The sequence below is a fragment of the Choloepus didactylus genome (assembly GCF_015220235.1).
Source record: "Choloepus didactylus isolate mChoDid1 chromosome 11 unlocalized genomic scaffold, mChoDid1.pri SUPER_11_unloc4, whole genome shotgun sequence".
In the NCBI taxonomy this organism is placed as follows: Eukaryota; Metazoa; Chordata; class Mammalia; order Pilosa; family Megalonychidae; genus Choloepus; species Choloepus didactylus.
The window spans coordinates 2,399,075-2,422,706 of record NW_023637581.1 but is presented as its reverse complement, the minus strand read 5'-3'; the positions used below and the strand labels follow the sequence as shown (position 1 = coordinate 2,422,706).

General features: G+C 35.9%; 1 protein-coding gene and 1 pseudogene across 1 annotated transcript; one reads left to right on the top strand and one right to left on the bottom strand.

Annotated features, from left to right (window-relative positions):
• LOC119524710 overlaps positions 1 to 23,632 on the top strand; it is a 174,900-nt pseudogene that overhangs the window by 62,267 nt on the left and 89,001 nt on the right.
• On the bottom strand, positions 18,564 to 19,583 carry LOC119524702 (olfactory receptor 2T6-like). The gene has a single exon (XM_037823373.1). The coding sequence runs from the start codon at positions 19,521 to 19,523 to the stop codon at positions 18,564 to 18,566; it is 960 nt and encodes a 319-aa protein (XP_037679301.1). The 5' UTR covers positions 19,524 to 19,583.

The following is a 23,632-nucleotide window of genomic DNA, read 5'->3' as shown; positions in this document are numbered from 1 at the left end:
AGTACTTAATTGATGTATAATCACCTAGTCTTTCATATAATTTGTAATAGTAAAAACATTTGAAAGTACATTTGAAATGTAGAGCAAAACAACTAAAAATAATAACAAATTGAAAACATTGAGTTACTACAAGAACACTAAAATCTCGTTTCCTCATCCTCTTTCCAATATTCTCACAAATCTCCACCCTCTTCTCTTGGAAGGTTTGGGTGTATCCCCAGAATGCAGGCCTCTCTGAGTATACTCTCCCTCCACATTATATCTAGGTTCTTTTTCATGTGATTCACATTTAACTCTCTCAGGTAGGAGGTGGAATCTAGGTTTTCTAGAACCTGAAGCTTACATAATTTCAAAAGCCCTTCTTAAGAAAAAGGCTACAAGATCATAATCACATAATTAGTTACAAGAATAAATAATGAGAAAAGAATTCACAACAAATTAAAAATTTTAAAAAGCTGAAAAATACTAAAAAGAAACCAAGAAAATCCTAAAACAATCTTGCTATCATTTACCTGCTTGACACACCTCTTTAACCATTTTTTTTTTCATTACTTTTTGGCTGTCTACTTTGTGATTTTCTCATTTATAGGTCAGTATCACTTTTATTTTGAGAATAGGTAGAAAAACAATTCAATCCTTTTACTATAATTGACTGAAATGTGTTTTTTGCTTTTTGTTGTTTTTGATAGATAAGAAAATATTATTTCTGCCTCTCCCACATTTTTTGGATTGGGGTCCAATTTGAGAAAACTATCATTAAGTTACTTTCATATATGGCCTACCTTTGCTAGGCTTCCCAGTATGTCAATCTTAGGATGTTTTAATTGTAAATATTTTCTTGAGGAATGTGATCCAGAGAGCTGGACAGAAGGACAGGTATGGGTGAAGGTTAAAGCAAGGAGAAAGAGCGAGGCAGTGGAGGATGCATTTTGATTGTGGCTGCCTGGAAACTTCATCTGGGGCATCCTAAGAGATGTCTGGAAACTTCATTTTGGGCATCCTCAGGGAGCCAGGAAGAAAGAATGAGGAAGAGATGGATCCATTCGCTAGCTCCTGGGTGCTTGCAGTGTGCTTCTCAAGATGGCACCTGTACAAAATCAGAGAGTGTTCCCAAGGTGTCTCCTCCAGGGTGTCAGGAGAAGCCTGGCAGGAAGAGAAGCCTAGCAGGGGTGCGTTCCCACAAGGCTTATTCTCGTGAAACTGGTTGGTGCCCAAACAAAAGTTTCACTGAGGTAATAACGGAAAAGAAACAAGTGAGGCCACAAGAATCTGCAGTGGTGCCCAGGAGGTATGTGATTCTGTGCTCTGCAAGATTTTAGAGCACTTCAATATCTCTTGTGCAGTGACCTTTCTTAAACAAGTTAGGAATTGACAATATAATTAGTGTTATGTAGTCTTCATACATGTAAATATTTTTGTCAAATCAGCAAAAAAATAGATTGATAGGGGTAACTAAATAGATGATAGATAGGTAGATACTTGGAATTTCCACAGTATATTCATATGAATCACTTCACTTTAATTCAGATTTTAAAAATTCCAATGCATTTTTCATTATTTCTATTCAGAATTTATCTTTTTATGTAGGATCTAAATATTTTTATTATTATCTTCTCAATTGCAATATAATATGTGTTGATATTTAATCACTCAAATTTATCTCTTTTATTCATGTTATTAAATTTTGTCTGAATTTTCCATTATTCAGTAAATATATTTTAAAAGGGCAAAGTTGTTATTCTTCTTATAACCCCAAATCAGGAGTCTGCTCTTATGTGTTCATTTAAATATTCCAGAACACATTTCCAAATTGAAGTTGGATTTTTTTTAATAACATTTTCAATAAGTATTTGAACTTAATTTGTTTTCTACCTGATTCATTGAGACTACAAAAAAAGCATTTTAGTGTCCTTTGTATGATGCCCTGGCCATATTTTAAGGCTTGAACAACTTTATAATGGAAAGACCATTGCTCTAGAATCTTTAGAGAAACACCCAAGTTGGCATGTGTGTTCAAAGTCCTCCACCCACTCAAAAGATCTAAAAGGAAAACACAATGGTGGCAGAACACCAAAGAAGTATTTTCAGATACTGGAGAGGCAGCTTTTTTCTCTAATTGGGGGAATGAGCTGTTCAAGGCATGTGTTTTACATACATGTTAATATTTTTAAATAATGCTGATAAGATTTTTCCTACCTTTCCAAATACCAGGGTTATTATACCATTGCCTGCAAATTTTATTTAACAGCTCCCTTTACCTCTCCTTGAGTAATACAGAGTACCTTGGCATTTTTGACATAACTAAAGAGCAGTAGAGTTTGGGATACATTTAAAATGAGCTCAGTTGAATATGTCTGCAGTTTAAGTCACTTTCATGGATTTTTTTTTGTAGACTGATCCTTTTATTTATATTTTAACTTTATTTATCAAAAAATTAAAAAAAAAACCTTTCAAAGAGAACAAAACAAAGGAATAAGGAAAACAAATAACCCAAAATAACTACATTGCTTCCAAGGTGTTCCTACCATACCCAAGAAAATTTACAAACCATAATCATTCCTGAGCATTCCTATAACATTAAGATTACCCTCAATAACGTCTCTGTTCTTATTAGATTATCATTCCCCCTTCACTAGTTGCTGTCTATCTCTAGGTCCCTTGCATTCTACAATATAAAACATTTATTTTACATTTTTCACTGAGTTCACATTAGTGATAACATACAGTCTCTCTCTTTTTTTGTATGGTTTATTTCAGTCAGCATTATAACTTCATCCATGTTGTTATATGTTTCATGACCTTGTTCCTTCTTACTGCCACATAGTATTCCATTGTGTGTACATACCAGATTTTTTTAATCCACTCATCTGTTGAAGGACATTTGGATTCTTTCCATCTCTTGGCAATTGTGAATAATGCTGCTATGAACATCGATGTGCAAATGTTTGTGTCATTGCTTTCAGATCTTCTAGATATATATCAAGAAGTGCAATTGCTGGATCATAGGGTTTCTAAGGAACCACCAGACTGTCCTTCCAGAGTGGCTGTACCATTCATTATACAATTCCACCAGCACTGAATAAGAGTTCCAATTTCTTCACATCCTCTCCAGAATTTGTAGTTTCCTGTTTATTTAATGGCAGCCATTCTGGTTGGTGTGAGAGCATATCTCAATGTGGTATTAATCTGCATTTCCCTAATAGCTAGTGAAGATGAACATTTTCTGATGTGTTTTTTAGCCATTTGTATTTCCTATTCAGAGAAATGTCTTATATCTTTTGCCCATTTTATAATTGGGTTGTTTGTACTATTGTTGTTGAGTTGTATGATTTCTTTATATATGCAAGATATCAGTCTTTTATCAGATACATGGTTTCCAAATATTTTTTCCATTGAGTTGGCTGCCTCTTCACCTTTTTGGCAAATTCCTTTGATGTACAGAAGCTTTTAATTTTGAGGAGCTCCCATTTATCAATGTTTTCTTTTGTTGCTTGTACTTTGGGTGTAAGGTCTAAGAAGTGACCTCCTAATACAAGGTCTTGAAGATGTTTCCCAACATTATCTTCTAGGAGTTTTAGGATACTGTCTCTTATATTGAGGTCTTTGATTCACTTTGAGTTAATTTTTTGTGTAGGGGTCCTCCTTCATTCTTTTGGTGATGGATATCCAGCTCTCCCAGCCCCATTTGTAGAAGAGACTGTTAGGTCCCAGTTCAGTGGTTTTGGGGGACTTATCAAAGATCAGTCAACCATAGATCTTGTGGTCTATTTCCAAATTCTCAATTCAATTCCATTGATCAATACATTTATCTTGGTGCAAATACTATGCTGTTTTTACTACTGTGGCTTTATAGTAAGCTTCAAAGAGAGAATGTGTAATTCCTCCTGCTTTGTTTCTCTTTTTTAGAATGTTTTTAGCAATTTGAGGCATCTTTCCCTTCCAAATAAATTTGATAACCACTTTTTCCAAGTCTGCAAAGTAGGGTTGTTGTAATTTTGATTGGAATTACATTGAATCTGTAGATGAGTTTGGGTAGAATTGACATCTTAACAACATTTAGCCTTCCTATCCATGAACATGGTATATGTTTCTATTTTTTTAGGTCTGCTTCTATTTCTTTAAGTAAAATTATGCAATTTTCCATGAATACGACTTTTATATCCTTGGTTAAGTTTATTCCTTGGTACTTGATTTTTTTAGTTGGTATTTAGAATTGAATATTTTTCTTGAGTGTCTCTTCAGTTAGGTTATTTCTGGTGTATAGGAACATTACTGATTTATATGCATTAATCTTGTATCTTTCTACATTGCTAAATTTGTTTATTAGCTCAAGTAGCTGTGTCATTGATTTTTCAGGGTTTTCCAAATATAAGATCATATCATCTCCAAATAATGACAGTTTTACATCTTCTTTTCCAGTTTGGATGCCTTTTATTTCTTTGTTTTGCTGTATTGCTCTGGTTAGCACTTCTAGCACAATGTTGAATAACAGTGGTGACAGCGGGCATCCTTGTCTTTGTTCTGATCTTAGAAGGAAGGCTTTCAGTCTCTTGCCAGAGTGCTATGCTGGCTGTGGTTTTTTTTTCATATATGCCCTTTATCATATTGAGGAAATTTCTTTCAATTCTTACCTTTTGAAGTGTTCTTATCAAAAAAGGATGCTGGATTTTGTTGAATGCTTTTTTAGCACCTATTGAGATGATATTTGATTTTTCCCTTTTGATTTGTTAATGTGTTGTATTACATTGATTGATTTTCTTATGCTGAACCACCTTTACATGCCTCGAATGAACCCCACTTGGTCATGGTATATGATTTTTTAAACGTATCTTTGAATTTTATTTGCAAGTATTTTGTTGAGAATTTTTGCGTCTATATTCATTAGGGAGATTGTCCTGTAACTTTCCTTTCTTGTAACATCTTTACATGGTTTTGGTGTTACAGTGAGGTTAGCTTCCTAAAATGAGTTATGCAATGTTCTGTTTTCTTCAGTTTTTGAAAGAGTTTAGGCAAGATTGGTTTAAGTTCTTTTTGGAAAGTTTGGTAGAACTCCCCTGTGAAGGCATCTGGTCCTTGAGTTTTATTTGTAGGAAGGTTTTTAATAACTGATTGGATCTTTTTACTTGTGATTGATTTGTTGAGGTCTTTATTTCTTTTCTAGTCAGCCTAGATTGTTCATGTGTTTCCAGGAAATTGTCCATTTCCTCTAGATTATCTAGTTTGTTGGCATAAAGTTATTCATAGTATCCCCTTATGATATTTTTTATTTTTTCAAAATCTGTAGTAATATCCACCCTCTGCCCTAATTCTTTTCCTTATAAACTAAGATTCAGCACACATTTTTCACTTAACCTGCTTTCTCCTTTAAAATAGCATTGTCCCTATGCCATCTAATCCACAAGGACAAGGTGCTTAAAAAATAAAAAAAAAAAAACAGAAATTCAAAAGGCTCTGCTTAACTCACACATACAAAGGCATAAATAGGAATTGAGTAGAAAACAAATTTCTTCAAACTTCCACTCAAATGACATCCTTACAGCCTGAGATTTGCAATGCATGCTCCAGATAATGTCCAGAGAAAATAAAATACACAACCTGCTTCTCAATGCTTTCACAACTGAGGGAGAGGAACACAGGACAATAATTCCCCCATTGAACCTGCACTTGAGGTTTGCAGCCTAAAAGTTGCAGACAACCATATTTCCATTTCCTTAGATCCATCTTGTTTAGGTCTTGTTTACTAGTAGTTAATTCAGTCAGACCACTGTGACATGGTGTGGCCACTCAACCGTTTCCTTATTCACCCAATATTTAAAGTGTCACTGACAAGTAAAGGAAAGGTGCTTATCAGCATTTGGACTGTCACATCATAATCTTCCTGAATAATTTCCTAAAACCTAGATTTTCCTGAAGGGTATATTGAGAGAAGATTAAATTTACAGTTGGCCCAAGTTTAGCAGAAATTCCTGTATGATTCACAGAATTGCTTAATTTTAATCAAAGATTTTCCTTTCTTTAAACAGAATCTCAAATTATTAAATATAATAATTAAATTTTCAAAAATACCTTAAATAATTTATTCATTTTTCTCATACCTCTTCCTCTTTTTTTAACCTCATCATCTTCCCATTCTCCATATTTTTTCTTATCTATGTGATCTGAATGCTAGTTATGAAAGCAGCATGTTACATAAATCTCTTGGTATGTTTTAAGAGTATAATGTGTACCATTTATAGGAAAATTCACCTACATGCTCCATTTAATTCCAACATTTATTCCAACTGAAGAAGATCATCTCCATCACTTACTTAGAGGCTAATCATCTCCAGATAGCCATTCTGAGTAGAAAGCTTTGAAATTCAAAGATATAGATGGTTACAAATAATTTAGCCAAGCACAACCTCACCAGCAAACTACAAGAAGTTCACGTCACTAAAAATTAGTGGAGAATGAACAGTCTTCCAAAGGAAGAAGATTTGTTAGTAGAATGAAAAATATTTAAGTTTAGTATTAGTGGAGTTAATTTCTTCTCCAGTTTATACTGAGAAGAAAAAAAAAACACATAAGTGATTCACAATCATATACATCTGTAACTGGAAGGCTTTGGGTTGGTGTGGGGGACTTCTCCAAGATCTGGCCCATCTATGTACCCATATACCATCTGGATATTATCCCTGTAGAACAATTAAAGTATGCAAAGATTTTAAATTTGTGTTTATGAATTGACATGACTGAAATATAAACTAGATTTATCCTTAGCAACTGATGATTGAGTTAGCACAAAGAGAGATATGCAGCAAGTTATCAAAAGCTATTTTTGTAATATAACTCTGTAGAAGACGATGCCATTTTTTTAAAAAAGAGCCACTCTAGAAATTCCCAAAATAGTTTTCATGTCCTTGTCCAAGTCACACAAATTCTCAAGTCTTCTAGAAAATTGTGATAAAGCCTCCTTCCCATCTTTACAGGGGAGTATTGAGTAATCAGAGGGTTCATAAATGTGAAAAACTAATAAAGCAGGGGGAAAGTTGCAGACCATTAAAGGTGGTTGATTTCATCTCCATGTACTGCATTTGGGTTCAGAGGTATGGAGGGGAACAGCCAGAATGAAAAGGCAGGGGTTTAAATAGTTTTCTGAGAAGACCTTATACCTCATCTCCCAGGCAGTGACTTACTCCTGGACAGAGCAGGTCTTTTCCCTGCAGATAGCAGGAAATTTTAATTAGATTTACTTTTCACAGCCAATTAGATGTGCAGTCACAGAGTGAATGAGAGTGAACCTTAAAGTCACATGGACTTTAAGAAATGTGTTTCCACTGCTGAGCTCCAAAGTACAAGACCACTGATTTTCTGAATATTTCATCACAAATTTCCTGCAGCAGCTCTTCCTCAGAGAAAAATATGAGAACAAATGTGAAAACCCTTAAGAGAGATTAACTGTAGTCCAATTTCTGTTGTGCTTTACCATTTTATTGGTAATTATTATTTTAATCTGAGTATAAAGGCAATGCATATACAATGGAGAAAATATGGAAAAGTTTAAAAATTTTAAACTAACCATAATTCCAAGATATTATGGAAAAAATCATATAGATACATTTCCAGTATATATATATATACAGATATACATTTATACACAACTTTAAAATTTGTACACCCATATGTGTACAGGTCTGTATGGGTATATTTACATATTAGGTGACAATTTGCAGTGTTCATAAAATATATCATAAGAGGCTGATATGAAACATGCTTCCAAATGTAACATTCAGTTTCCGTAGACTATTCTACCCTATGGATATGCTTGATTTTATTTAACCAGTGTTCCATTTTTGCACACACATTGCTTTAATTTGTGGCTTTAATAAATTATGTGATGAACAACCATATACTTAATTTTGAGTGTAGCTCATGGAGCATTTCTTTCATAAAATTTTCATCAATTGGAAATACTTAATGTACTTATGTAAATATTTTTAAAGTTTGGTTTTATTTTTAAATTGTACTTCTAAAAGATTATCATTTTCACCCTATCTGACAATTCTCATTTCATGACCCATTCTTGCAACTCTTTCTCTCAAAATAAAGAAAGAAAGAAAGAAAGAGAGGAAGAATACAAGAATACATGCACACACACACACACACACACACACACACACACACACACACACACACAGGTAACTCTGGCCCAGGATAACTTTACACATATGCACACATAGATTGCAAAAAACAGCATTTGTGCCCTGCACCTTGCACCCAAAAGCCCATACCCAGGAACATGCTTATGGCCATCCTGGCTAGTGGGATTCCAACACTTTTCCCATGGAGAGGAAATGTGGCCTCATGAAAGTTCTTGATCCAACAAGTCAGAAAGCCTTTGGTGACCCATGAAATTGGCACATGCCATAAAATGCATATCAGCCATTACCAAGATCAACGCTAGCACCACTCCCTGCCTGAAAATTTCCTCTTATGTAAAAGATTACCCAAATTTCACTTAAGCATCACTCATGGAATGCCCGTTGAGTGTAAGGGAGTTGGATGGGACCAGGAAGACCTGAGGCTCCAGGCATCTCTGCAGCCCCCAGAATACCTGTACTCTTGCTCATGGTTGGCCTTGCACATATAACATGGAAACCAATGACTTCCTAAGGAACCCAGTTCTTGCCCAAAATTACTTTACTTGCTACACAACTAATCATTTCTCTTTTCTTATTTTTTTGTAACATAGCAATGAAGTGACATGTGCGTGACATTCTAAATCTCAGTAGGGTGATCATAGTGTTGATAAGTTGGAAACTTTGGATTAGGTTGTTTACATGGAGATGTGTTCTGCCCAACTGTAGGTGAAAGCTCTGATTAGATGATTTCCATAGAGGTGTGGCCCCACCCATTCAGCACAGGCCTTGATTAGTTCACTGGAGCTAATATAAACTTCAGACAGAAGGACCTCATGGCTAGCTGCAGCTGAGAGACATATTTTGAAGATGGATGTTGGAAGCTGACACTGACATTTTGGAGGATGCCATTTTGAAATGCCACCTGGAAGCAAATGGACACCAGCCATGTACTTTCTGAGCTAACAGAGGTTTTCTGGACACCATTGGCCATCTTTCACTGACGGTACCTGATTTTTGATGTCTTACCTTGGACACTTTATGGCCTTCAGACTCTAACTGTGTAAACAAATAAACCCCTTTATAAAAGCCATTCCATTTCTGGTGTTTTGCAAAAGGGCAGCATTAGCAAAGCTGAACAGTGACCAAAATTTTAGAAACTTTGATCATACTCTAACTCAAGTAGCTAAAAGGCCTGTGTACTACTTAGTCATTGGCAAGATCTTGTTCTGAAGCAATCAGAAGCTATATCTGAGGAAATATTCCCCATTTCACTTAAAGTAAAACCAAGGCCCAGGCAACTCAGTTATCTGAGAGTCAGTTAGTGGAAAAGCTAAGACACCAATCCAACTCTCTTCCAGTTGTCCCTAGCTGTTCTATGAACACAAATTACATTTTTCACTTGCTGTTTCCAGCAGAGGAAGCAAAAGGTCCCAGGGATTTTTTTTTGTTTGCTTTTTTGTGTTTTTGCTTCCCACAAAGCTAAGGCACTGGTAATTGACATGATTGCCTTGCAGGCATAGTCAAATGTCCCACAAATGGAGTGTTTGGCCTCACATTCCATCAGAGGCTGGATCTGTCAGAGAAATTGAGATGCAATGCCCAGTGATGGATGAGAGTGGGCATCAGAAAATGACCAAGTTTCATAATGTGTCAATAGCTATGATCGTTAGAAATATATAATCCTTTACAGGATGGGGCTTGTAATGAATAATAAAATACCCTCTAATTCTAGCAAGTCTTTCCTCTGTAGTAGCAGCCTTCTTCCAAAAGATTGTGTTCTCACACTGCAAAGGAGGCTACTGAGAACAGGGAAATATAAAACATGTATATCTCCTCCATACCCAGATAGTGTATTACTAGCATATCCTTGAACATGCAGGAGGGAAAAAGAAATGTCAACTTGGAATATGGGGTCCCAAGGAAATAAAACCATATGTTAGACTAATTTTCCTTGGCAAGCAATAGTAGCCTTACTGTTCCCCTGCACCCAAAACATATGTAAAGCCAATTAGATTAACAAACTTGTATCATTCATACTCCATTCTCCACCCTACTTCTATAAACTCCACATTTCTTAGGTGGCAGTGCCTAATGATTTTTTGAGTGATTTACAATATCAAAGGGTTTCATGGTCTTGGAACCTTTAAAACAATGGAATTTATTTTTTAGAGCAGTTTTAGGTTTACAGAAAATTGAGCAGATACTACAGAGAGTTCCTATATCCCCACTTTTCTGCTCTCTCATAATTTCTGCTATTAACATCTTTCATTAGTGTTTAATATCTTTTAGAATTGATGAACTAATATTGATGTTATTAACTAAAGTTCACAGTTTATAATAGGGTTCACTGTTTTGTATAGTTATATGGGTTTTAACAAATGCGTATAAATGGTATTGTTACTACCATTTGCATTTGACACATGCAAATGGTAAGACTACCATTACAGTATCATACAGAACAGTTTCACCACTCTAAACATCCCCTGTGCTCCATCCTTCCCCCTGTCTCCCTGAGCCCTTGGCAACCACTGATCTTTCTAATGTCCCTCTAGTTTTTCCTTTTCTCCAAAGTCATATGGCTGGAATCAAATAGTATATAGCCTTTTCAGACAGGCTTCTTTCACTTAGCAATATATAGTTAAGTTTACCCATTTTTTTTGCATGACTTCACAGTTTTCTCTTTTTAAAGCAGTTATATTGAGAGATATTCCAATCCATCCAAAGTGTTCAGTCACAGGCTATTAGTATATTCACAAAGTTGTTCATTCACCACCACAATTAATTTTAGAATATTTTTATTACTCCAAAATGAAAAACCCCATACCACTTAGCAGTTGCCCCTCATTCCCTCCATCCTTCCCCAGCCCTACATAACCACTAATCTAATTCTGTCCCTATAGATTTATTTATATTTATATTTTAGGTGAATGGAATCATATCATATGTAGTACTTTTCTCAGTTTTCTTTCACTTAGCATGATGTTTTTTTAAATTATTAATATTTTTATTAGAGAAGTTATAGGTTTACAGAAAAGTCATGCAAAAAATACATTCCCACCTACCCCCATATTTTTGATACACTGCATTAGTGTGGCACCTTTGTTACAATTGATGAAAGAATATTAAAATCTTACTGGTAACTATAGTCCATAGTTTCTACAAGGTGTATTTTTCCCATATGCCACCTATTATTTACACCTTGTAATAGTGACATACATTTGTTATAATACATGAAAGAATATTCTTATAATTCATTATTAACCACAGTCATCATCCACTACAGGGTTCACAGTCATACAGTCCCATGTTTTATCCTCTAACTTTACTTCTAGTATCATAAACCACAGAAAAACTCCCCTTTCAACCACATTCATAAACATAATTCAGGGCTGTTAATTACACTCCTAGTAATGTGCTACCATCACTACTATCCATTTCCAAATACATACAATCAATCTTATTAAAAATTCTGCACAAATTAAGCATCAGTTCCCCATTCTCTACACCCACTCTATAAACTGGTAACCTATATTCTAAATTCTAATTCTATGAATTTGCTTATTATGATTTGTTCATATCAATGAGATCATACAATATTTTTCCTTTTTTGTCAGTCTTATTTCACACAACATATATCCTCAAGGTTCATGCATGTTGTCACATGCATCAGGAATTCATTCCTTCTTACAACTGAATAAAAACCCATCATATGCATATACCACATTTTGTTTATCCATATATCAGTTGATGGACACTTGGGTTGCTTCCATCTTTTGGCAATTGTGAATAATGTCACTATGAACTGTGCTATGCAAACATCTGTTCATGTGCCTGATTTCAATTGTTCTGGGTATACATACCTAGTAACATGGTTGATGATCATATAACAATTCTAAATACCTCTCTGAGGAACTGCCAAACTGGCTTCTACAGCAAATGCACCATTTTACATCTTCAACTGCACTGAAATGACTTCCTATTTTTCCACATCTTCTCCAACACTTGTGGATTTCTGTTATTTTCATATTGGCCATTCAGAAAACACATTCTAGTATGTATGAAAATATATCTCATTGTGGTTTTGATTTGCAATTCCCTAATATCTAGTGATGTTGAGCATCTCTTCATGTGCTTTATAGCAAATTGTAATTCCTATTTGGAAAAATGTCTATTCCAATCTTTTGCCCATTTTTGAAATTCAGTTATTTGTCTTTTTATTGTTAAGTTGTAGGATTTATTTATATATTCTGGATATTAAACCTTTATCAGATAAGTAACTTCTAAGTAACTTCCAAGTAACTTCCAAGTGACTTCTCACTTTCTTGACAAAGTCCTTTGAAGCACAAAAGTTTTCAGTTTTGAGGAGTTCCATTTATCTATTTTTTAATTTGGTTGCTTGTGATTTGGGTGTAAAGTCTAAGAAACCATTGCCTACTCCAAATCTTGAAGATGCTTCCCTATATTTTCTTCCATGAGTTTCATAGTCCTGGCTCTTATATTTAGGTCCTTGACCAATGTAAAGTTAGTTTTTGTATAAGGTGTGACATAGGGTTCTCTTTCATTATCTTGCATATAGATATCTAGTTGTTCCCAGCATCATTTTTGAAGAAACTATTCTGTTCCAGTTGAGTGGACTTCACAGCCTTGTCAAATGTTATTTGGCCACAGCTGTGAGCATTTATTTCTGAACTCTCAGTTTGATTCCAATGGTAAGTATATCTATCATTATACCAGTAACTTGCAGTTGTGACCACTGTAGCTTTCTAATATGCTCTAAAGTCAGGAATGGTGAATCCACCAACTTCATACTTTTTCAAAATACTTTTGACTATTTGGGAGCCCTTACTCTGCAAATAAATTGGATAATTGGCTTCTCCATTTTTGCATTTTGCAAAATAAGTTGTTGGAATTTTGATGTGATTGCATTGAATCTGTAAAGCAATTTGCATAGAACTGACATCTTTATGGTATTTAGTCTTCCAATTCATGAACATGGAATATCCTTCCATTTATTATGATCTTCTTTGATTTCTTTTCTCAATGTTTGTAGTTTTCTGCACTGTTCCTTTACATCCTAGGTTAAATTTGTTCCTAGATGTTTGATTCTTTTAATTGATGTATATATCATTTTTTTTTCTTGATTTCCTCCTCAGATTGTTCATTACTAGTGTATGGAAACATTACTGATTTTTGTGTGTTGATCTTGTATTCTGCCAATTTGCTTAACTTGTTTATTAACTCTAGTAGCTTTGCTGTAGATATTTTGGGGTTTTCTATATATAGGACCATGTCATCTGCATATAGTGAATGAAAGTTTTACTTCTTCCTTTCCAATTTGGATGACTTTTTCTTGCCTAATTACCATAGCTAGAACTTAAGAGCACAGTGATGAATAACTGGTGACAATGGGCACCCTTGACTTATTCCTAATCTTAGATGGAAAGCTTTCAGTCTTTCACCATTGAGTATGATGCTAGCTATGGGGTTTTCATATACACCATTTATCATGTTGAGGAAGTTCCCTTCTATTCCTATCTTTCAACGAGTTTTTATCAAGAAAGGGTGCTAGAATTTATCAAATGCTTTTCTGCATCAGTAAAGGTGATCATGTGCTTTTTCCCTTTGATTTGTTACTGTGGTGTATTACATTAATTGTTTTTCTTGTGTTGAACAACCCTTGCATACCTGGAATAAAACCCATTTGCTTATGATGTATAATTCTTTCAATTTGTTGATGGATTGGATCTACAAGTATTTTGTAGAGGATTTTTGTATCTATATTCATTAGAGAAATTGGTCTCTAATTTTCTTTTCTTATAGTTTCTTCATCTGGCTTTAGTATTAGGGTGTGATGTTGGATTCATAAAATGAGTTAGGTAGTGTTCCCTCCTCTCCAATTATTGGAAGAATTTCAGCAGCACTGGTATTAGTTCTTGGAATGACTGCTAGAATTTGCCTGTGAAGCCTGTAGATGGATCATACTTTAAAAAATTCATTCTACCAATCTGTGCCATATGATCAGGGACTTTAATCTATTAACACTCAAAGTTATTACTATAAAGGCAGTACTTACTTCAATCATTTTATCCTTTGGCTTTTATATGCCTCATCTTATCTTTGCCTTTCTTTTTATCCTTTTGGTTACACTTACTGATAATCTTCATTGCTACACACTCCTCCAAGCCTCTACCTCCTGTTTTTTTTTTCCTTTGAGCTTGCAGTACTCCCTGTAGTATTTCTTGTAGGGCAGGTCTTTTGATAATGAATCATTCAGTTTCTGTTTATCTGTGAATATTTTAAACTATCCTTCATTTTGAAAAACAGTTTTGCCAGATAAAGAATTTGTGGCTGGCAGTTTTTCTCTTTCACCACCTTGAATATATCATATCACTGCTTTCTTACCTCCATGATTCTGATGAGAAATCAGGACTTAGTCTTATTGTGGTTCCATTTCATGGATGAATCACTTTTCTCTTGCTGTTTTCAGTATTTTTTATCTTTAGCATGTGACATTATGATTCATATGTGTCTTGGAGTAGATCTACTAGGATTTTTTTGTTTGGAGTACACTGCACTTCTTAGATATGTATATTTATGTCTTTCAAAAGACTTGGGAAATTTTGGGCCATTATTTCCTCAAATATTCTTTCTGCCCCTTTCCCTTCTCTTCTCCTTCTGGAACACCCATGAAGCATATGTTGTGCACTTCATGCTATCATTCCCTGAGACCCTGCATAATTTTTTTCCCATTCTTTCTCTGTGTTCTTCTGTCTGTATGATTTTGATTATCCTGTCTTCTAGTTCACTGACTCTTTCTTTTGCCTCTTCAAGTCTGCTGTTGTATGCCTCTAGTGTCTTTTTAATCACTTCTGTTTTGCTTTTTAATCCAATAAGTTCTGTTATGTTTCTTTTCATACTTTCATATTCTTCTTTATGCCCACACAGTGTCTTTTCAATATCCCATAGCTCTTTATTTTCCTCCATCTCCTTGAGTTGATTTAGAAGATTTTTTCAAATATCTTTAATCAGTTTGTTCCATATTCTGTATCTCCTCCAAAATTTTAACTTGCTGTTTTGTTGGGGCCACATCTTTCTATTTTTTGGTACGCTTTGCAATTTTTTTCCTGATGTCTATTTATTTGATTATCTTGATGAGTTTACTCTGAAGGCCAGTTTCTCTCTTCTGCCTAGGATTTTATTTTTTTTCCACTTTTTGTCAAGGCTCTTTTTTAATACTCATTTGAACTTATTCTAGACATTTAGAATTGCTTGTGTTTAATGATCAGGTTTTTTCAGACCTTATTCATTTCATTTTACTCTGGGTGTACAGTATAATTTTTAAGATTGCACTATTTATGCAATTGTTTCACCCCTAGGAGAAATCTTCTTTTCTTCTGTCCCTTCTCCAGGAATCTTGATATGTTCTGTTTGTTTTGTTTTGCCTCTATAGTTTGTCTGTTTGCTTTTAGTCTCATTTCACTGCCTTTAGCTGCTTTTGCCTGGATGGCAATTTCTGGGAGAGGTTCACACCAAAGAGGACTTTCCCAGTCAATATTTACCAGCCAAAACAGGGCCAGGGAACCAGAAAGAGGATGCAGATCAGTTCCAAAGAGCCCTTGGAAAAGGGTTGAAAAGTACACCAGAAAGCCTTTTTGATGGTTCCCTGATGCTGTGCTTCTCTGGCTTACCCTAAAGATGGCACTCTTCAGCAAACTTATCCCTGCAGACCTCAGGAGACCCTGCATCTTTAAACCTTCTTCACCTTTGCACCTGTTGGTGATGGGGTAGAAACAATGGCCATAGCAGTCCCTTTCCAAGGTGGGCTGAAACAGTGGTTAAGATCCAGGGCCAACTGATCTAAATTCACCAATCAAAAGCCGTGATCAGTACTCAGCCATACACCTCTCCCACTGTTCTTGGAGGAGAGGGCTTCCACATACCTCTCTGTCCATTGCAGCCAGCCAGGGACTGAAACTGAAACAGTTCTACTTGAGAATGGGGCATACAGGTGACAGCTTCCACAGAGTGAGTTACTCACAGTTCTTTAAAGCAATTTCTCAGCTTCTCTGTCCTGCTCCTCCTTTGATGCTGTATAGTGCTCCACTGGCCTCCAGAGCCCCAGAACAGGAGTTTCAAACAGTTTCTTTCTGTCCACTACCTGTTTGGGATGATAAGTGAATCCTGGATCTATCTACTATGACATCTTCCCAGCATCTTTGTTCATTTCTTTTGATATCTCAATAATATTCCATTGTTCAATGTGCCCCAGTTTGTCTATTCATGTTTTGAAGGAGATCTTGTTGCTTCCATTTTTGGAGGATTATGAATAAAGCTGTGAGATATATATAAAATGTGGGTTTTGTGCATCTGTATGTATATGCCTGTTTTTGTGTAAAAAACACAGTTGTCACATCATAGGGGAAGACTAAGATTAGCTTTGCAAAAACTACTAAATTGTCTTCTGAAGTGTAAGCACCCTTTTCTAGTCTCTCCAGCAATGAATGAGAGCTTCTATAGCTCCAAACCATCATCAGCAATTGATGTCAGTTTTCTTGGATTTTAGCCATTCTTATAGATGCATACTGATAACTACTTTTTTTTGAAATTTCTAAATTTTTTAGAATTCATTATTCTTTTTTTCTCATTTTTGCTTACAAAATTCAATTTCAATCCTTGTAGTTGTGAAATTAATTTTTTAAATTATCAGTTGACCATATCCTAGTATAATTAAAATTTTTAAAAAGAGCGTGCTAATGGGTATGAGGGGTAGGCAGGAAAGGGTAAAGGGAGAAAATTTTAAAAATCATGAACATGATTAATATGAAAGAGAACCATCATTTAAGGAAGAGAAAAGATAATGACTATAATTTATAAAGTATTATACTTCTCATTTTACTTGATATTTAAATCTCACGTGGAAAAATGTATTCAATCATATTCTATAGAAGAGAAAATTGAGTCTCAGAAACATTACATGAATGTTAAATTATACAAACAGACATTACATGGTCTCTAAATGTGGAGCTAGATTTATCTCCATTTCTCAGGTTCATGTCATTGTTTTCTGATTTATCATGTTTCTCTTATCTCATGATCTACAAGGTTGGAAATGCTCTCTCCTATAAATATGGATATGGCATTCTTCAAGACTGCCTGACAATTTTCAAGGAAATAAGAACCTCCTGATAGAGAACGTCAGGAAGGCCTCTGTGGATTCACACCTGGTAATCCTGCTCAATTAGACAGGGCAGATCTGCTTTCCCATTCATCTTCCCTGTATAATTTTGTCTAACACCAAATAGCTTTTTCATTATAATAGGATGCATGGATGCATTATATCAACTATCATCACCAGTGCCTGGTGAGTAACAAAGCATCACTGAACCAAGAAATGATTTCATTAAAATGGTGAGCACACAAAGCCTTCCATAGCAGAGTTGATTCAAGGGGCCTGGAACATGGTCCTAGGCTTTAACAACTGGGTCAGTGATTTAAGTCCACTACTTTAATTCTCTGGGTCACAGCTTCTTAAAGAAAAACTATCCCAAGTCCTGCTGTAACTTTCTAATGAATCGCTGGTTCTTTCCTTCTCCTTTTGGGACTTTATACATTCCAAACTCCAGTAGCTGCCGAGAAGCAAAAATGTGTCATCCACTATTTCTTTGGAGGAGAAATGTTGATAAAAATATCTCCTCCATTTCTAACATCTTCAGAAGATTTTTAGAAGTCTAATAATCTGAATATTCTGAATACTAATAATGTCACTTACTTCTTACTGTCTCCCAAAGTAATAATAATTTGTTGCATAACAAATATAACATGATACAATCCTTACCCATAAAGGTTTAGCCTTTGCATTTCTGCAAAAACACATGATTCACTTTTGGCAGTTCCAAATTTGGACAAAGGAGGAAAGTTTTCAATTGCCATTACAAGGAAGGGATATCTGGATATTCTAAGTCCTGGTGTAAATTCTATGTAGGTATTCTCCATGAGATTGTACATCAATTTAGTTGCTACTGTATTTCAAATGGCTGAACCATCCATAAACCCTGTCAATGGGCAATTTAAACAATGTAATAAAAATGACCAATTCCTATGATGCCAAACACCTGCTGAAAGTGGGCAGAGTATATTATATTAAGCTGACCATTTGTAACATTTTTATACAGGAGTTACACTCAGAGTTATGGTTGAGAGAAGGATTCTAATGATTGGAAACAAATAAGAAATAAGCACCAATGTTACTTTTATGGAAGAACTGGCATTTTTCAGGCATTAATATTATGATGACTTTAAATCTTTGAGAAAAGTACTTTTGATGCACCTTTCAACATAACTTGCACTGGTGATTACTTCATTTCTTATCCGTACTATTTATGGTAAAACTTCAAATAGCAGCACCCACAGCACTGGCTGAACAGTTGCAGTGTTTTTAAACCATCAGAATTCTTCCCTTGTCACTCCACAGGCAGCTTCATATCTTGCCAAAACCTTCCTCAATGACCCTGTCACATCTTTGTTCCTCAGGCTATAGATGAGAGGATTTAACAAGGGGGTGAGGATGGTGTAGAAGGCAGAGAAGATCTTATCTTTGACTGGGGTGTGGTAGGATTGGGGGAGCATATAAGTGTATAAGGCAGCCCCAAAAAACAATGTCACTACCATCATGTGTGAAGAGCAGGTGGCAAAGGACTTCTTCTTTCCTTCTGCTGATTTCATCTGATGTACCGTGATGAGAATCTGCGCATAGGAAGCAATCACCACAGTGAAGGGGATCAGTAGCATCATGACACAACAAATGTACATCGCCATTTCATAGGTTGCTTTGTTACCACAGGCCAGTCTCAGCATGGTGGGTGCCTCACAGAAGAAGTGATTGATCTTGTGGGAGGCACAGAATGGGAGGCTCATGGTGATGGAAGTGAGGAGAAAAGTGTCCAAAGCACCACCAAACCAAGAGCTGGACAAGATCATCCAACAGACCTGCCTACTCATGAGGACTGAGTAGCGGAGAGGGTTGCAGATGGCCACATAGCGGTCATAGGCCATGAGCCCCAGCAGGAAGAATTCAGCCCCCACAAAGCCCATGTAGAGAAAGAACTGGAATGAACAGGCAATGAAGGAGATGGTCTCCTTGCCCACTAAATAATCGACCAGCATCTTGGGCACAATGGTGGAAATGTACATCACATCAATGAGGGAGAGGTGACTGAGGAGGAAGTACATGGGGGTGTGGAGGTGAGGATCTATGTGGATCAGGAATATCATGATCCCATTAGCTATCACGGCCAAGAAGAAGATGCCACAAATGATGCTAAAAAGGAAGCCGGAGGCTTTACCATGAGTGAAAATCCCCATAAGAGTAAAATCACTGGACAAGGTCCTGTTTTCTCCATCCATTGGTGTTGAGTTTGGCCTAGATGTATAGAAAGAAGTAGAGAGTTAATGAAAATCACCGTATATAAAATGAATAGCTTGAAAATGTTTGCATAGTTGTTATTAAATTGAAATTAGTTATTTAACATCAAGTATTTATTTTTATTTTTTGGTAAGAGGAATTGATTTACAGCTTATTTCAGTCACCTCTCCCTCATTGATGTGATGTACCTGTTAAATTCAATTCCAAAGTTAGTTCCAGATGCTATAAAGACAAATGAAAATTTTCCAATTGATGCTTGGTTTAAGTGAATATAGTTAGTACTGAAAAAGAACTGGGTTCCAGAAAGGAGTTTTCACTTACAGTTTGTTCTTTTTGTTTGTAATGTGCCTTCATCTGCAAAACAATTGTTTCAATCAACTCAAATAATCAAACAACTCAGTAAGATATTTCATTGTGTTTGTGGATTTTCCTGAAAACTAACTTTCCAGCTTCTTATCTAGAAATAACCATCAAGCTGTTGACACAGTTGAAAATACCAGTGAATGAGATCACAGCATGGTCCATCTGGTTATTGAACCATCCCCAGTGGGGCTCCAGGAGAAAGCAATACCACCTTCTCTAATGTGTCACATAGAACCAGGGACCCACAACAAAGTCAAGGGGAGTTGTAAAAACCACGATGATAGATGATAGGAGATTCTACTGGAGAGGATGAACACGCCCTTAGGTTAGCACACTGCTCCCTGGAAGGGGGAGGGTTACCTATAACAGTTAAAGACATGGCAACAGTATGAGAAAATTATATGAGATACAGCAAAGAACAGTGAAGATGACATGAAAATTGTTCCGTAATTGTGGAGAATAAAATTTAAAACAGTCTCATGGTATGCAGAGGACAGGGTTTAATTGATAAGAAAGAAAATGATAGATACAGAGCAAAGAGTATACAAAATTAAAATATAAATTAATTGGCCCTTTAGAATTATTTCACAAATGTAAGAGAATGATTAATAAAAATAGAATAGTAGAAAATATTTAGGAAAGGAAGAAAAAACAGCTGTGATATCTCATTTAATAAAAATATCCATGCAGTTATATATGTCCTTGAAAATTATTTGAAGTTAAAGTGAAATGAAAGAAAGAGAGGGAGACAGGGAGGAAGGAAGGTGGGAGGGACTGGAAGAGGAAGGAAAGAGGCAGGCAGGAAAAGGAAGGAAGGAAACAACTAGAAGCATAAAACAGAAGACAAGAAAAGGAAAAAGCAGTCACCTACAACAGGAGAAAATTCAGATTGGCCATAAATGTCTTCTTGGTAATGATAAATCTCAAATGAGAGTGAAGAAATGTCCAAAGAGAGGAAATATATGTTGAATATAAAAGGGAAGTCCTTGGGGTTAGATTTGATCCTATCTCCACCACCCATGTGTGTGATCATAGGCAATTTACTTAACTCCTTTAGCCTCAGTTTCCTGATCTATTCTGTCATAACAAAAACATTTGCAAGGACTACATCAGCTGGTATATGCCAGTTGCTTAGACCAATGCATAGAACGTGACAAGTACTGATAAATAAAATCCAGTAGGCCCACCACAGGAGCCCATGTGAAGCTCAACATCAGCAAAACTCAACATCTGAGTAAATTTGTATTCCCTGTAAATTTCCAGCTCACCCTGAAAACAGATTTTAGATCAGCTATCACCAACTCCCAATTCTTACACCAGCTAACTTCCTCATTGCTAAGCAAACACCTGCACTAACAATGTTAGGAAATGTATTCTGCATTAACCAATGAAAATTTCCTCCCAATGGACTGCTTCTTCTGTCTATAAAAGCCAATTGCTCTTTTTGTTCAGTGGAATTACTCTTTACACCATGACAATTGGAATCTCACCAATTCACAAGACCTAACCATGTTTTGCTTAAGTTTTTATTTTTACAGTTATTTTGATGACTATAAAGGAACCCAGAGGAAATCACTGATGACTCTGAATAACCTGAATGATAGACATGGCACCTGCTGGAACTCATTGTGTTCTGTGTCCTTGTATCTCCTCAGAGTTCTTGGTGAGTTCCTCTTGGGTCCAGGCTCCACTGTGTTTGAGCTCTGCAGTTTCACTTAGTTTCTGTCCAGGAGTTAATGGGCTGTTTATTCCTGGCAGGAAGGTCCTGATAAGGGACTGAGTCCTAATCATTGGGTCTTGTTCACAGCATTCTTGTTATGGGGTTCTTCAGCACTTTTGTTACTAGTTTGCAATGGGATTTTCAAATTCTACTAGCACTCCACTGGCGAGCACCCAGCATCTTTTTATGTTTAAGAATTGTGGGACAAGGAATTGCATCCACTTAACAAAATGGCAGATCATCACTAAGGATAACTTATAATTACAGTGGCCCTCATGGGGAACTTTTCAGCTGACTGTGATTACTCATCTTAGAGGTGCACTTAAAAAAGCCAGTTCTCTAATTATAATATGTAAACTCATAGACATGAAATATAAGGTACCAAGATATAGGACGAGGCTTCAGAATGGGGAGCAGTTGCTTAGTATGGGCAGAAAGTTCAACTAGGATGAACTTAAATGTTTGGAAATGAACAGACATGTTGGTAGCAAGATGTCAGAATAACTAACAGTGCTGAATGGTGTGTGAATGAGGTGGAAAGGGGAAGCTCAGTCATATATGTCACCAGAAGGAAAATTGGAGGTAAAAAGATGGGAATGTATAAAACTGAATACTATGGTGGGCAATGTCCATGATCAACTGTACAAATACTAGAAATCGCTTCCATGAACCAGAACAAATGTATGACAATACAATTAGAAATTAATAATAGAGGGGTATATAGGGAAGAAATACATATCTATTGAAAACTATATACTACAGTTAGTAGTATTTCAACATTTTTTCATAAACAGTAACAAATGTACTACACCAACACTATGAGTCAACAATTGATGGGGGGTGGTTAGGGATAGGGGAGGATTCGAGTTTCCTTTTCTTTTTTTCTTTTTTCATCTTTCACTTTATTTCTTGTCTGGAGTAATGAAAAGTTTCTAAAAACTGAACAAAAATTATGTGTGGTGACGGATGCACAGCTGTAGGAGGGTACCCAGGGGCAAGTGATTGTACACTTTGGATCTTTGGATAATTGTATGGTATCTGAACAACCCCAATAAAAATTAAAAAGGAAAAAAAAAGCCAGTTCTCAAATAAGGGGGAAGTAATGGGCTACCTATTCCAATTGGTATGCTAAGTCATATAAAAAACTTCAACATTCTAAAATATCTTCCTTAAAGGCTTCTTAAAAAAAGTGAATGGGATCTTAAAGTCTCAAACTCAGTGAGCATTCAGCTCACACCTCTCCTACCTTAGGTACTCCTTTTTGTCCATCTTTGCCTGAATATCTGTAACAGAACACATTACAGAATTACTCTCTTTCCAAATGAGGAAGTTAAATGGTCGCATTTTAAAGTTAAATCCCCCTGAGTTTACCAGAGTACTACCACAAATAACGTTCTCTCACAGTCAAAGATTAACTAACAAGCTATAATCAAGGAATTTCCCAAGCCATGGGAAGATTAAAATACTTATAAGAGCCTAGGAGTCCATGCTGCCAGGTCTTTATCAGTTAATCCACAGGTTAGTATTTAGTTGGCCCAAGGGAAGCTCAAAAATGGATTCAAGAGGCAGACTGGTTGGAGCCTGGGAAAGATATTCAAACCCCCCAAATCTCCATGTCACTGTTTGCCTGTGGGCATGAAAAAGCTTAAAAAATTGCAGTTGATGTACTAAAAGCCATTCTTAATGTTCTTCCTGCACACCTGATTGAGCAATCATTCAAACCTGTAAACAAATAAGGATGAATCTGTGATAGATTTTAAAACTTGATTAGGTACTCTTTTCCTAAGACATTCAGGATTTACAGAAAGAACTGCTGATACCCAGCAGGCTTTGGTGTCTCTATCTGTAAATTGCCTATTCCCCAAAATAGGAGTACTTATAAAAAGACATAGAAGAGGTTGGGAGGCGATGGATCTAGTGTACTTGTTACTATGGCTGGGCATTTTGAAAGAATCTTGGAAACAGTTAAACAACAGAAAACTGCCAAACATGTTCTTGCAATGAAAA

What these genes read in the sequence shown, in the direction of transcription:
- LOC119524702 (XM_037823373.1), bottom strand. Translation starts at nt 19,523, where the DNA reads ATGGATGGAGAAAACAGGACCTTGTCCAGTGATTTTACTCTTATGGGG.